General features: G+C 39.7%; 1 protein-coding gene across 4 annotated transcripts in view; it reads left to right on the top strand.

Moving 5' to 3' along the window:
• LOC128845807 (collagen alpha-1(XXVIII) chain-like) overlaps positions 1 to 13644 on the top strand; it is a 66464-nt gene that overhangs the window by 23417 nt on the left and 29403 nt on the right. For all 4 annotated transcript variants that reach the window (XM_054044861.1, XM_054044859.1, XM_054044862.1 and 1 more), the window contains 7 exons: positions 1491 to 1544; positions 2887 to 2955; positions 4840 to 4908; positions 6991 to 7059; positions 9803 to 9871; positions 10584 to 10652; positions 10734 to 10802. In XM_054044861.1, coding sequence (XP_053900836.1) covers positions 1491 to 1544; positions 2887 to 2955; positions 4840 to 4908; positions 6991 to 7059; positions 9803 to 9871; positions 10584 to 10652; positions 10734 to 10802 — 468 coding nt within the window. The remainder of the gene's footprint in view (positions 1 to 1490; positions 1545 to 2886; positions 2956 to 4839; positions 4909 to 6990; positions 7060 to 9802; positions 9872 to 10583; positions 10653 to 10733; positions 10803 to 13644) is intronic.

Here is a 13644-nt window from a genome sequence, read left to right as displayed (position 1 = left end):
ACTTGGGCAAAATGCCTGGGGTGTAATCCTGGCCCCATGGGAAAGCAAAACTCCCATTGATTGCAACAGGACCAGGATTTCATCCTCCTTGTCTTCATTGATCCGAATAAGGAGCAGGTGACTAAACCCTTGATTAGGCAGAAGATGAAAATATGCAACAAGTTTTAGTAAACAGAAAGCATATAAAATGTTAGGCCTACCAACCACTGTCCCTTCATAACCGAGTAGTTCATTTAAGAAGTAATATAGGAAAAGAAATAACACTGATAACTTAACAACATAGAGCCTTATAGGGGGGAGGGATAGCTCAGTGGTTTGAGCATTGGCCTGCTAAACCCAGGGTTGTGAGTTCAATCCTTGAGGGGGCCACTTGGGGATCTGGGGCAAAATCAGTACTTGGTCCTGCTAGTGAAGGCAGGGGGCTGGACTCGATGACCTTTCAAGGTCCCTTCCAGTTCTAGGAGATGGGATATCTCCATTAATTTATTTATTTATTTATCCTTTAGGGGCACTGGGCAATGGACTGTTGAAATAAATGAGTGCACTAGTGAGATGTGACCCATATAAATCAAAGCAATTGGCTCAGCCATCCTCAGCTGATGGAAACTGGCATAGGTCCATTGAAGTCAATGGAGCTACGAAAGTCAGTGAAGCTATGCAGATTTATACCTGCTGAAGATCTAGCCCATGTTTTCTAACAGGGATTGAAAGTCATGTACATTGATAAAGCATACTCCCATATTATGAAGGAATTAAAACAATCCAGAATATTGCCAGTTTGCACATTTTGGATCAGTTCTGTTCCCACTGGATGCAATGAGGTTTTGTGACTTAAAATGGCCTGTTCTTGTACCTATTGTTTTAGGAGAATCTGTCATATAAGCAAACTTATTATAGTGCATCATAAAAATCAATAACAAAAATCAGAACATCTTTATGCAAAATATGCAACCAAAGAAAGTCAAAGTTACACATTTTAAACAGATCAAATTTGCCATAACACCCTTTTACTGGGAGCAGTGTTTTGTAAAAGAACCCTCAAACCATAGGTGCTGAAACTAGGGATGTGGGGGGTGCTGCCGCACCCGCTGTCTTGAAGTAGTTTCCATTATATACAGGGTTTACAATTTGGTTCAATGGCTCTCAGCATCCCCACTATAAAACCTGTTTCAGCACCCCTACCCCAAACCCTACATTATTAATACCTAGAGGAGCTTGCAGTATTGTCATTGTTGCAGTGATTATGTAGGTAAATTCTGATGACTGTTTACTTTTATTCTGCTTAAGAAAGAGCCAAGTGCTGTCCTCAGATGCTTACACACCACTAGCTGCATTCTTGCATACAAGGGCAGAATTTAAATTGTGTTTAGTTTTGAAGTGTTTCTGACAAAGATTTTCATGTGGATTGCAGGAAATTATTGCTTGTTTCTCAAAAACCCCTTGCTCTGAAAGCCTGGAAAATTCTGATAAAAACATTTGTGTTTTAACAGGGTTCCCAAGGGCTACCCGGAGACCAAGGGCCTGAAGGTGTGCAAGGATCAAAGGCAAGAATAAAAAGATCTCCTCTTTTTTAAGGTTAAAAGACACATACAGTTATCCATACCACAATAATGTTCTTCCCCACTTTCACTTTTCACTTCTGTTCAAGGGGTTTGGCTAAATGGGGACTGCAAGTAATTCATCTATCCAATATCCCTGCAAGTTACCTAGCAAAATCTATTACTCTACTCCTGCTGTTTACTACACTAGATTCAGCTGGACATTGTCTCTTCAGCATAGTGACTTATATCCCATTCTTCTAGTACTTGAACACTTGAAGTGCAGTATTACTCCAAAAATTATTTGTTGTCTCTTACCACTTGATGTATCAGATGTGTTCAATTTAGAAAACAACATGTTTTACTTGTAAGTGCCAATCATGGAAATTCAGCCTGGGATCTGAAAGCCAAACTGTGTTCCTTTTGGATTGTACATTCTTATTAGTAATACTAATTCTGGCACTGGATTGTATTGAATAATCTTGTTGATTATGCATGAAAAGGGATCAAATCCATTTTGTTCTCCCATAGCTGAATTGGCTCCGCAATGCCAACAAGAAGTAAAAATCAAATCAGAACTTACATGTGTCAGTAAGGTAAACAAATCAGACTTGGAATCTGCACCGTGAACAGATACATTGAATAAGAAGGTGCTATTTTTACATTATCAGTCTTTTGACCTTTCACAGGAACTCTTTTAGGGTAATATCACAAATTCCCTTCTCTTCCCTTTGGATCACCACAAACAAGATGGATGCTTTTAAGTTTCTGACACAAATGTGTTATTTATTGGGTCCTCTCCACCAGTTCACCAGTATGACTCTGTGCTACAACATACAACTGGAAGTAAACTTTCCCTTTATTCTACTCTCCAGGGACGTAAAAGGCAAGATCTCACAATCCTGAGATTCTGTACCCCCTGGCCCCTGCCAGCCTCCTCCCTTGCACTTCCTTCTGCCCTTTAGCTGTTGATGAGTTGATAGTTCTCATTAGCTCATCAGCCTCCTGACTGATTTTTTCTAATGCTTTTTGCAATCCCATTTTGACCCATGTGCCTGAATCTAGCTGCCAGGGCTTGCATCACCAGGGCAGGAAATAGATAGCTTTTTACACAGAATGACTTAAAAGGGCCTGGGGAGAAGGCAATGGATTGGGTCACCAACAATGTGATACAACACCAGTGGGTTTGAATTATTTAATTCCTAACAGGAGAAACAAAAAAACATTGTGATTAATATTCAAAATTTGTTCTTTTTAAACAAATTGCATGAGTCTGGTTCCTCTAGTAACCTACAAAGCTTTGAAATGTTTTAAAAGCAAAATTGTTTCCTTTTTATTTTTTAAAAAGGGTGAAAGAGGCCTCCCTGGGCCCCCTGGATTGACTGGAGAAACTGGAATAGGATTGCCTGGCCCAAAGGTAAAAATGCTAGTCATACAGTATACTGTGCATGCCTTTGTAAAAGAACAAAAGCAACAGCAGCTGAATATATAAATCTTTCATATATCATTGGATTAAGTACAATAAACGTTAAGATTGTGATACCTGCAAAGTTATTCAAAATGTTCATAGATTAAAACAACAAAAACCAACCACCACTTTATAGTATTGGATAAATAAAACCAGGGAGTACATGACTAATTGAATATAGAGACACACACATTGTCACAAACAAAATAATATTCTGTTTTGAACACACTTGGTGGTCCAGCTAGTTGGCACAAAGAATATGAGCTTACTGTAAACAAAATGTTGCCTTCTGAATAAGGGCTATATCTGGTTTATACTGTACTAGGATTGCTATCACCATCTCATTCTAGAGCAAACATTGTAGTCTCTCAGCTGCTGAAACTCTGCTGAGTTAAGATTCACAAGGATTCTCCATTCAGTTATTTTGTCAATTATCTGTCATCAAAAATCATAATTTAAAAATGTTAATATCAAACACAGACTTACCAAAAAACTCATAGTGCATGCTGTGTCTTATGCATACGTGTAGGTCTGAATCATGGTCCAAATTTAATTTCAAGCTTCAGTTTCAAAAACATGTTTGAAAATGGAGTTTATATAAGGAAAAACATTTTTTCTAAAATAAAAGCAAAGCAATGCTGTGGCAGATATTGCAATCATATGCAATATCTTTGGGAACCATATTGTACTAAGTCTATGAATGGTTTATGTATGATTGTGTTCTGCTCCATGGGGGAGGGTTACCACAGCTCCTCCAGGTACTAAAAATCAGTGAGAGATTTAGTTTGTGTTTCACCTTAATCACAACTCTAAAGAGGTACCACCTTCTGGAGTGGTTTGCATATACTGATTCAGACTGGGTTTTCCAGAGACTAGAAGACAAAGGAAGGATGTTTGATATAAAAGGATGAGCTTGAATTGACACAGGGCCTTCGTTCTGATCCAGAAACAGACAGGGCCTTCTGTCCAAGAGCCCCAACCTTTGCAGAAGGGTTGAAAAGAGTTTGACCAACCAGGGCCCCATAAGGTTGATGGGTGACCTCTGGTAAGCTTTTAGAATGCGCATAGGAACTTTTATTGTTTTTTTTTTTTATTATGTTCTCTCTCTAATGTTTAACCTTAAGAATAAAGGTGCTTGCTTAGAAAGCAATGGATGGTAACTTGTAACTGCTGGCAATACACTGGTCTTAGCCCTGAGAGAGTAAGCAAAGCACAGGCACTGGCCCTAGGCAGCTGGGGATATTGCAGTGTAAAGCAGGGAGTTGTGCAGCCTTAAAATGCCAGTCAGGAGGGAGAGAGACACGGGACTCTCCCCAAGAGCGATGACTGCTGGGATCCAGAAACCTTAAGTGGGTGTCTGGCTGTCAGTTACATATGTTAGAGGTGGTTCTAAGCAAGTCAGAATAAGATCTGATAGATGGTTATAAGTAAGGGTACGATTTGATCATGGAGGTCACAGATTCCATGACTTTAACAGATGTCCACAAATTCTTCAGCTTCAATCCCCTGCAGTAGTGCTTGGACTTCAGCTTCAGCCCCACTGTGATCATACCCTGATTTTGTACATTTTTACCATGACTGTTCCAAGAATTTTGCCCAATTTTACCATGACAAAATCATATCCATAGTTATAAGCCATGGTTATAAGCAAGCTATTGATGTATCTACTGGTCTTATGTGTTGCCAGGGAGGTGAGAAACTTAGGATTTGCCTCACTTATATTCAGGTAGATTAAATGCCCAAACAAAGGATACCTGATTTAAAAGTGTTTATATATCGTGCAAATACCAATACATAAAAAACAAGCTTTTAAAAATATGTCTTTGTTGGAAGGGTGACATTGGCTTGACAGGAAGACCAGGCCCTGTTGGCCCACCTGGAGCTGGTGAGCCAGGACTACCGGTATGTTCTGTGTTTGAGAGCTGAGAGAGGGAAGCCCTCTGAAGGCCCACATGTTAACAAGTACTTGCATGCTAAATTATGCCAACTCTTTTCAGCTTTAGACTAGTTCTCTCTTATACACATGAACTTGTCTATGACTTTCATCACCCTTGGTTGTTTGAAGAACCTATCTTGAATTCCTTATTTTAAACTGTGCTCCCTAAAAATCATAATTTGGCCAGCAAAATCAATGACTGATGAAGAAAAAACCCACGCATGACTGGGTTTGTAGGGTTATCAATGAGGAATCCTGCCCTTCCCTCTACATATCTTCTTACTTGTAAATTGAGAACACTTGAGGCAAACCTGGGGCCCACTTTACCATTTTTCAGAGTCACTTTTCAGAGTAGAACCAATCTTCAGAGTCAAGTACAATCCCTTTTCCAAATCAGTGTGGTTTAGAAAGCTGTTCAATGTACTCTGGGCTAAATTCTCTTCAGTTCAATGAGGTTGTACCACTGTAGCCGTGATATAGTCCAGGATTATTCAGAAGTAGCTTTTCCCCCATGAACAGGCAGAAATTTATAAGAATTATTTCATACAACATTTTCTCTTTAAAATGAGAAAGCTATATTTGATGAGAAATAGACTGACCTCAGCCCAGCTTGAAAAGAAATTCATTCAGAAGAATGAGTGCTTCTTGCTGAAGGGTTCTGAATCCACAGAGTAAGCAGCTTTACTAAATTATACACTAGTGACAGTCGATCAGTAAAGGTACGAAGATTCCCCCTTCATCACCTGGGCTAGTTACCCATATTGCAGGAAGCTACATGGGAATGAGCAGCCTCTGTGGAGGTCATACATCCCCTATTCTGAGCATGTGGACGAGAAGAGGTGGTGAATGGACGGAGACTTGGCTGTATCCCCATATGCCAACCACCATAGCTGCACCAGTGCACCAGGAGACATACAATGTACTAGGTATAGGACTGACGTCACTCAGGGTATCCTAGTACAGAGAAGAGGAGTTGGAAGCAGATTATGGCAACAATGCATTGACCTATACATGGGACTCCTGGCAAAACAATAATAGAACTCTCTGCTCAATTTTTGTCTCAGGGCCAGATTCATGCTCCATGCTCAAAGTTCTCACTGGGAATGCCACACTGGAGGCACAGCAGAATCAATGCCCTCAATCTTTTGAGGGTCCCTCCTTTCTTTTTCAGGTCCTACTTGCTTTACAATCATTATTTAACAATAAACTATCTCCAGCCCTCTATAAACTGTAAACTCTTCTGGCAAATCATAATTCTGGTAAAAAATTTTGGAAACCCGAAAAAAAAATTACAAAATTGAAATGCACAACTGTTTGAAGGGGAGTTTCCTTTTTATTATTGAAGGCAGTAGGATTTTCTCCACCTAAAAATTAAGTATAGTTCTGAAGCTGTACACAGGACCCTCTCCAACTACAGTTAGCTTCTATGGATTCGAATTTACTGACGTACTGAAATCTGTCATTCTGTGCCTGCCACTTTCCCAAAATAAAGTTGAGAGGCAGACAGACGCAGGGAGCCACTGTATAGCAGGCCTAATATATGAAGATTCTGGACCTGTCTTTAGCACAAATCTTTGCCCACTCATATTTGCTAGACTATGCTCCCACTAGCAAGTATGCTGTTGTTTTGTTCATACCACAGTCGTAAACTTCACGTAAACCTTCTTCCACATTATTTTGTGTGGCCTTTAATCTGGTTCTCTCTTCATAGTATATTATGCTCAAATGCTAATAAGCATTAATAATAATTTCCAAAATGAACCAAAGGATGGAGAGGGAAGAATTAAGAAGACGAGTAAAGAGAAGGAATTTTCAATGACTCATAAGTAAGCCACTAAGATAATCCTATATAGCATGTCATAGCTGCAGGCCAGAATGCTTTCTTTGTTGATTTATTGTGACTATCACGTTACCGTATTATTTTGAACAGGTTATAACTATGTACCAATTCAAAGAGGTGTTTAAAAACCAACAGCAAGACTTATTGCTCTGTTATCAGTTTGAATAGTTGATATATTTTCTAGGCTGTTTTAAATTTATTTTAACAGGGGCCTCAAGGACCTCAAGGGATTCAAGGAGAAAGAGGGTCACCAGGTGAAGGGCTTCCAGGACCAAAGGTACCGTAACAGATAGTATATAAGGCCCGATCCTGATCCCATTTAAACCAGTGACCCACTTTTCATTTACTTCAGTGCATACAGGATCAGACCTATGGCAAAAAAATTAGCTAGTCAGATTAACCTGCAAACTAACCCTCTGGGGCAAATAGGCCGCTCTGTTAAACTAGTACAAATTCACTGAAGCCAGTGGCTCAGAATGTTACCTCTAATCAGAGCTGGCCTTTGAGGCCTCCATAGCCTGTGGCCTCTCCCTCCTGCTTTGGGGGACCTTAAAAGGGGAAAAAATTGGAGCTTTCATTTTAAAATAGCCTCTTGCACCTTACCTTGGAATATAGTCTTGAAAACAAACTAATCTAAAGTGATCCCTAGAGTGAAAACTTGTCATTGATTTTTCCTATATCTTTATACTCAGTCCCCTTTACCTTCATCCAGTGCTGGCATTTAGGGTTAATGAAAATCTTGGCCACAGGTCCCTGAGTTTGTGGAGAACCCCAAATCAGCTGAGGGCAATACCTCCCAGGCTACTGTTGTTGGCATTCAGATACAGTAGCTCATTGATGAGGGGACAGCACTAGAAACATTGCTAGCTCTCTTCCAGATGCTGGCCTGAAGCTGAGCCAGCTCCTAGGCTGACAAGCCAGTGTGATCTTTGGCTACAACAACAGAAAACTAAATAGCATGAGAGATACAGCAGTCTAGGCATGGGATTCACAAGGGATTCCCACATTCTAGCCCTGTCCTGAAACTGACTCCCTCTGTTGCCTTCTATGTAACTTTCTGCTTTATTATCCCCATTTTATAAATGGAGACTGAATCTTAAATACCTCCCAGGTAAACTGTAATGATTATGTAGTTATTATGTGTAAATTCTCTACAAATGCTAAAAGTCACCAGAATTCACATAAAACCTTCCAGTGGTAGGGGACTTCATGACTCCCAAACTCCCAATGTGCTTGAACAATTGTCCCTTCCAGAACTTTTTAAAAAATGTTGACAGCCATGCATAGCCCCAAGCATGAGCAGCTGGACTCCACTGGAGTGCAGGCAGAGGGACTAAAGAGTTCCCCTGTCCCACACTTTTTTAAAATGTGAAATGAGTCAGGTAAGGTTGAGGTATATCCCAAAGAACTAACTCCCCTCAAAATCTCCAAGGTGATCCTGGGCATAGTTAGTGGTGATCATGGTAGTTAGATGTCAGTTATGTTTGGGGGAGTGGTGAAAAATCATTTTGCAGGTATGTCCACAAATGCTAATATTGGTTTTCCCTCGACTCAAACTCTCTTGCATTTTGTTTAGCCCAATACTGCAATAGCTGGGTTTGATTTTGGCTGTTGCTATCAGAATAATTTTTACTTAAATTCATCACAATTTCTGATATATATTTCAGGAAGAATTATAGAAGTTCTCTGATGTTGTTAATGTTGATCACTTACATTTACATAGCAAAGATTAAAATGTTTTAAAGAAAACACAGACAGAAATCACTCCACCACTACTGAAAAACAGCCACTATTTAACAGTGCCAAGCAACACTGCACAACAGGTTAAGGAAGTGAAGAATACATCTAACTGAAGCTACAGAGAGAATTTAGATAAGCAGAATGAATGTATTTTAACCAAACTGGAATTTGGCCAGGACAGCAGGGTTATTAGCACTCCTGTGCCTACAAAAATGCACTATATTTTACTGCCAATTTGAAATAAAGCCAAACATGTAACAACAGATTCTATATTATTGTATGATCTCCAATCCTGTTGCCAAGTATGTCAGGTCTCTGACATTAAATCATGTATTTTAGAAGTTGGTTTGTAAATCTAAAACAATCTATACAATTGCTTCTTCTAAGAAAGCTTGTTTGTTAAAAGATTAGACTTCGGTCAGAGGAAAACATATGCCGATGTCCTACAGTAGTAGGAGAAAGGAATGTTATTTTAAGTAGGAAATTTCAAAAATGTAAGGAAAACTAAAATGAGAAATTTGATTAGCGGGGGAAGGTCTTTAATTCTGTTGACTTCACTATGTAGAACTATGATAATTTGCACCAGCTGAGTGCTTCTCCTATATGCTTTAGTAATAGAAATACAAAGAAATTCAATCTTTTTCTCCTTATTAAGTTGCATTTTCCTTAAGACCTCCTTTTGTAGTTAAATTTTCTTTAAAAAATTCTTTGTGTGTGACTAACCCTTTTTCACTAATACCCCTTGTCTATTTCTTATCACCTCCCATTTCCATCACTAATGCTTGGCTGCCATACTGAGAAAGCTATTTGCTTCTCTCAAATTATTATATTGAAACAATGATGCAATGTGGACTCAGTGCTGAAATCCTTATTCAGGCAAAACAATGAGGCTCAAATCCTGCTTACCTTATTTCACCAAGACTACTCACATGAGTAAATGAGCAGAAGTCAGCCCTCAGAAGGTTATGAGGCTTAGCCCTGCTGACATTTAAACCATTGATTTAAATGGAAGCAGGATTAAGCCTAATGTGCTTGAAGTGAAAAGAAGGGTAAAGAGAAGCTTGTTCATTTCTTTTTTGTGATCAGTCTCACACTGAGGAGTGTTCTTGTCTGAAAAGAAGACCTCTTTGGTACACCAAGAAACAAAGAAATTCAGGCACTGCCTTCTTGTTCTTGTTTTGATTTCCATCATTATGCTACCACGTCTCTCTGATTTGTACTGAAGAGAGTAAATAACCATGGATTGCTGAAGTTAACATCATGTAATTTTTTTCATATAGGGAGAGCGTGGTTTTGATGGTCCAAAAGGACCTCGTGGCCAGCCGGGCACTGGCATAAAAGGTGAAAAGGTGAGCAATAAATATGTCAGGCAGTTAACAAATTGCAAAGGAATCTGAATGCAGTGGGTGTTGATATTAGCTACAAAAGATGTAATGAAGCAAAATAAAGAATTTGGTATCTACAATAGCAGCCGCACAATACTTATTTTGTGGTGAGATTTATAGCCAATAAACTGCCCCAACCAATTGTAAGATCTCTTCTTGGTAAAATTTGAGACGGTACAAAAAGTGATTGATTCTGTGGGAAAGTTAAGATCTGGAATAGAGGGTGCGGGAGGGGAGAAGAGACTGTAACAGTCGTTTAAAGCAGCTGACCAGCATGTGCAAAGATGTATACATGGATTCTTTAGAATCATAGAATAATAGGAGTGGAAGGGACCTCGAGAGGTCATCAAGTCCAGTCCCCTGCACTCATGGCAGGCCCAAGCACCATCTAGACCATCCCTGACAGGTGTTTGTCTAACCTGCTCTTAAAAGTCTCCAGTGATGGAGATTCCAGGGCTTGGTGGTCATAGACTCAGCAGGTGAGTCTGCCGCACTATAAAACACAAGCAGGAGAAGAAGAAATGTGGAGAAGGTGTAGGGTCAGAGCCTCAGCTGGTGTATATTGAAGTAACTCCATTGGCTTCAGAGGAGCTATGCCAGTGTACACCAGCCGAGGATCTGACCCAAATTGTTTCTATATCTTTACAACGTTAAGCAATTGTACTTTGTTCAACAGGGTGAAATTGGCCCACCTGGTTTACCTGGGCCTATTGGGTTATCTGGCATTGGGATTCAAGGAGAAAAGGTGGGGTTTTCATTTTTAAAGCATTTCTGTAATATTGGGAGAATATTTTAATTTTAAAGATTAATTTTAAAATCTTTTCAGGGGGTAGAAGGCCCAAAAGGACCGCCTGGTCCAAGAGGGCCACCTGGACAAGGGCTACCTGGATCAAAGGTAAGGAAATTCACTGATGTAAGAGGTACAATGGAAATTTCTGGTTTTAGCATTAACTGTCACATATAAGAAATGGCTTAATTTTATGATGATTCTTAATAAAGTATTGAAAGTAAATAGGTACACTGATTCAGCTACAATAAGTTATTACTTTTCTGTATTAATATTATCGTAGGAAATTTGGGCCCCTAACCCATTACAAGGCCTTGCTAAACCCACACAAATGCTATGTGCCTAGTTTCTTTCTATGGCCTACTGCTGTCAAGGAACCTTTTAGGACTCTATATGCCAGAGACTGGGATTTTCTACTTCATACTTGCGCTTCCATACATAGGCTGCAGGCGCTTTTGATCTCTTCCGATCTCTCCAGAAGAATATTTTATGCTTGACTGAACATCGCACCAGGCCTCACACAGCAGTATCCCTCTTCCTGACCACATTGCACCCCTTCCAGAGCAGCATGTCATTGTCTTAGACTGCCTTCTGTTCTTGTTGCTTGTGCTGGTTGCTTCTCCCTATATTTCATCTAATATTGTGCATTTAGAATATTAGAAAGCAGCACAAGGTTTAATTAGGATCACATTCTTAGGTGTCAAAATTGAAGTCCAGAAGAGTTTATCCAAGAGATGGAATTGCTGGTGAAAGAGGTCACCATGAAAGCTTTTGGGACAGGAGATTTAAAGGGGCTTTCTGAAAAGAAATATCAATATGAGCAAGAAATATGGGCCTATAAAGGGGTTCACTCACCACAGAAGCACCTCCTCATGGCCAGGTGTGGCATAGTAGCAGCATACCTATATGGTACCCCCTACCACTGGTCGCTCCATCTCTGCAGTGGTCTCTCTTCCCACAGCTCGGCCCTCAGGTCATGTTTTAGTCCACCCCTTCCGGGGTAACAGAGTCCAACCTAGCTATAGTTCAGTGCCTTCACAACAGGTATTCCTTCTATCTCTGGGCTCTGAGGTCCTTATACACCTTACCTTAGGGAGTTTCAACCAACCTTCCTCGGTAGCTGGTAAGAGGAACAAGACCCTTCCTCTTACTCTCGGTTCCAGCCCAGGAACCCTGTGGCAGGCAGCCAAGAAATACTCCCTCAGACTCCTTGCTGTCTCCCTGGATTGCTTCCTACCATTTCTATCCATCAGAGAGTGACCACAGACTATCTCCCTGCAGCCCATTTCTTCTTCTTCTTCTGCTTGTGTTTTATAGTGCGGCAGACTCACTTGCTGAGTCTATGACCACCAAGCTCTGGACACTATAGATTAATTCTTGAATTAAAGTCTTTCACCTTTCCCAGTATGCTAAAAGAATTGCAATTTTTTTTTATGGGGACCCATTTTTCTGATGCTTTTACTAGACGTTGCAGTGAAAATGTTGATACTTTAAGGCCTCTGTTTTTCATACAATACCCCCTTTCAATGGTACACTCTATACTCCTAAAGGAGACGATCAATTGTTTACTAGACCTTGCATGGCCAACATAATCCATCTTTATGTTTGAATCTAATAAACAAATTACTATTTAAGCCACAATGCCAGTTAAAATTCTAAATAGACCCACTTCACATTCTCTCTCAAGGCCTTGGAGTACATCAGCATTTTCAAATCTTGGGCACATTTCACAGAATCTTTTTCCCTTCGTTTCTTTTGCCCATATTTCTTGCCATTCCTCTGAGTCATTTTAAATTAGTTTTCTAAACTCCAGTTTATTTAAAGGGATCTCTAAATCAGATTGCTCATGTTTGACAGCATTTTTTGCCACTTGGTCTGCCAGCTCATTGCCCACTGCCCTACATGCACTGGAATCCATGCCATTGTTATGATTACACCCAACTACATCAATTCTGTTAACAGTAATATTTCAATAAATATATCATTTCTGCTATCTGAAGTGCTGTTTCTGATCACCAGTAGTCTTGATAACGGATCAGACAGGATGACAATGGCAGCTGGCACACCTCTATACCCAATTTAATGCCAGCATTATCCCTGCCTGTTCGGCTGTCAAAACATCTACAAAATTTGATTGCCTCACAGCTTTCTTGAATGAAGGAATGCAGAATGTTGTTCCCACTCTTCCTGTTCTTTGGCGCCATGAGTATGCATATGGTGGTAGCATCTCACTTATCAGAAACCATATTGATATGCCATATCTTGCACGTTTAACACTCCTTTTCCCTTAATTTTATTATACAATTCCATATCTATCTTAAGAGGTATAATTTTCCAATTATTATGCATTTTCCCAAAGTGCTAGATTAACCTCTTTTTGGTCTTTCTTTTCACTAAGATCATTTGTCCATGCTTTAACCCTACTTACATGAGGCATTTTTGCCCTATACATTGACCTCTTAATTCCCAGCATTTATCATATATTAGCTGGGTGTTTCCATCTTCTACATTTCCAGTGACTTTAGCCAAAAAGGTCAAATCCAAAGCTTCATTTTTAAAGTAACAGGCATTTCACCCACAGCTATCTGTAGTACATACAGCAGCTTTGTTATGAAGGCACCACATGCAATTTGCAACACCTGAGCTTGGCCTGAGTCAAGCTTTCTCAAATTTGTTTTTGATGCCAATCTGAAAACCTGGCACCCATACTCAATAATTTGTCTTATTAGTGTTCTGAATAGCATTACCACTGCTTTTTTATCTGCACCATGGGGGGTTCCAGAAATACTTCTAAGTCGTTTGAATCTGCCTTTCCATTTATCTCTAATGTCAATATGATCCTTCCAAGTGAGCTTGCTATCAAATACTACACCTAAAAATTTGAAAGCTTTTAACTATACTTATTTGCTGTCCATTATAGATACAATTTATAATCTTTTTAAATTTTCCT

This window comes from Malaclemys terrapin, chromosome 11 (genome assembly GCF_027887155.1).
Source record: "Malaclemys terrapin pileata isolate rMalTer1 chromosome 11, rMalTer1.hap1, whole genome shotgun sequence".
In the NCBI taxonomy this organism is placed as follows: Eukaryota; Metazoa; Chordata; order Testudines; family Emydidae; genus Malaclemys; species Malaclemys terrapin.
The sequence above is the reverse complement of the archived record's forward strand: the minus strand, read 5'-3'. Positions and strand labels throughout refer to the sequence as shown.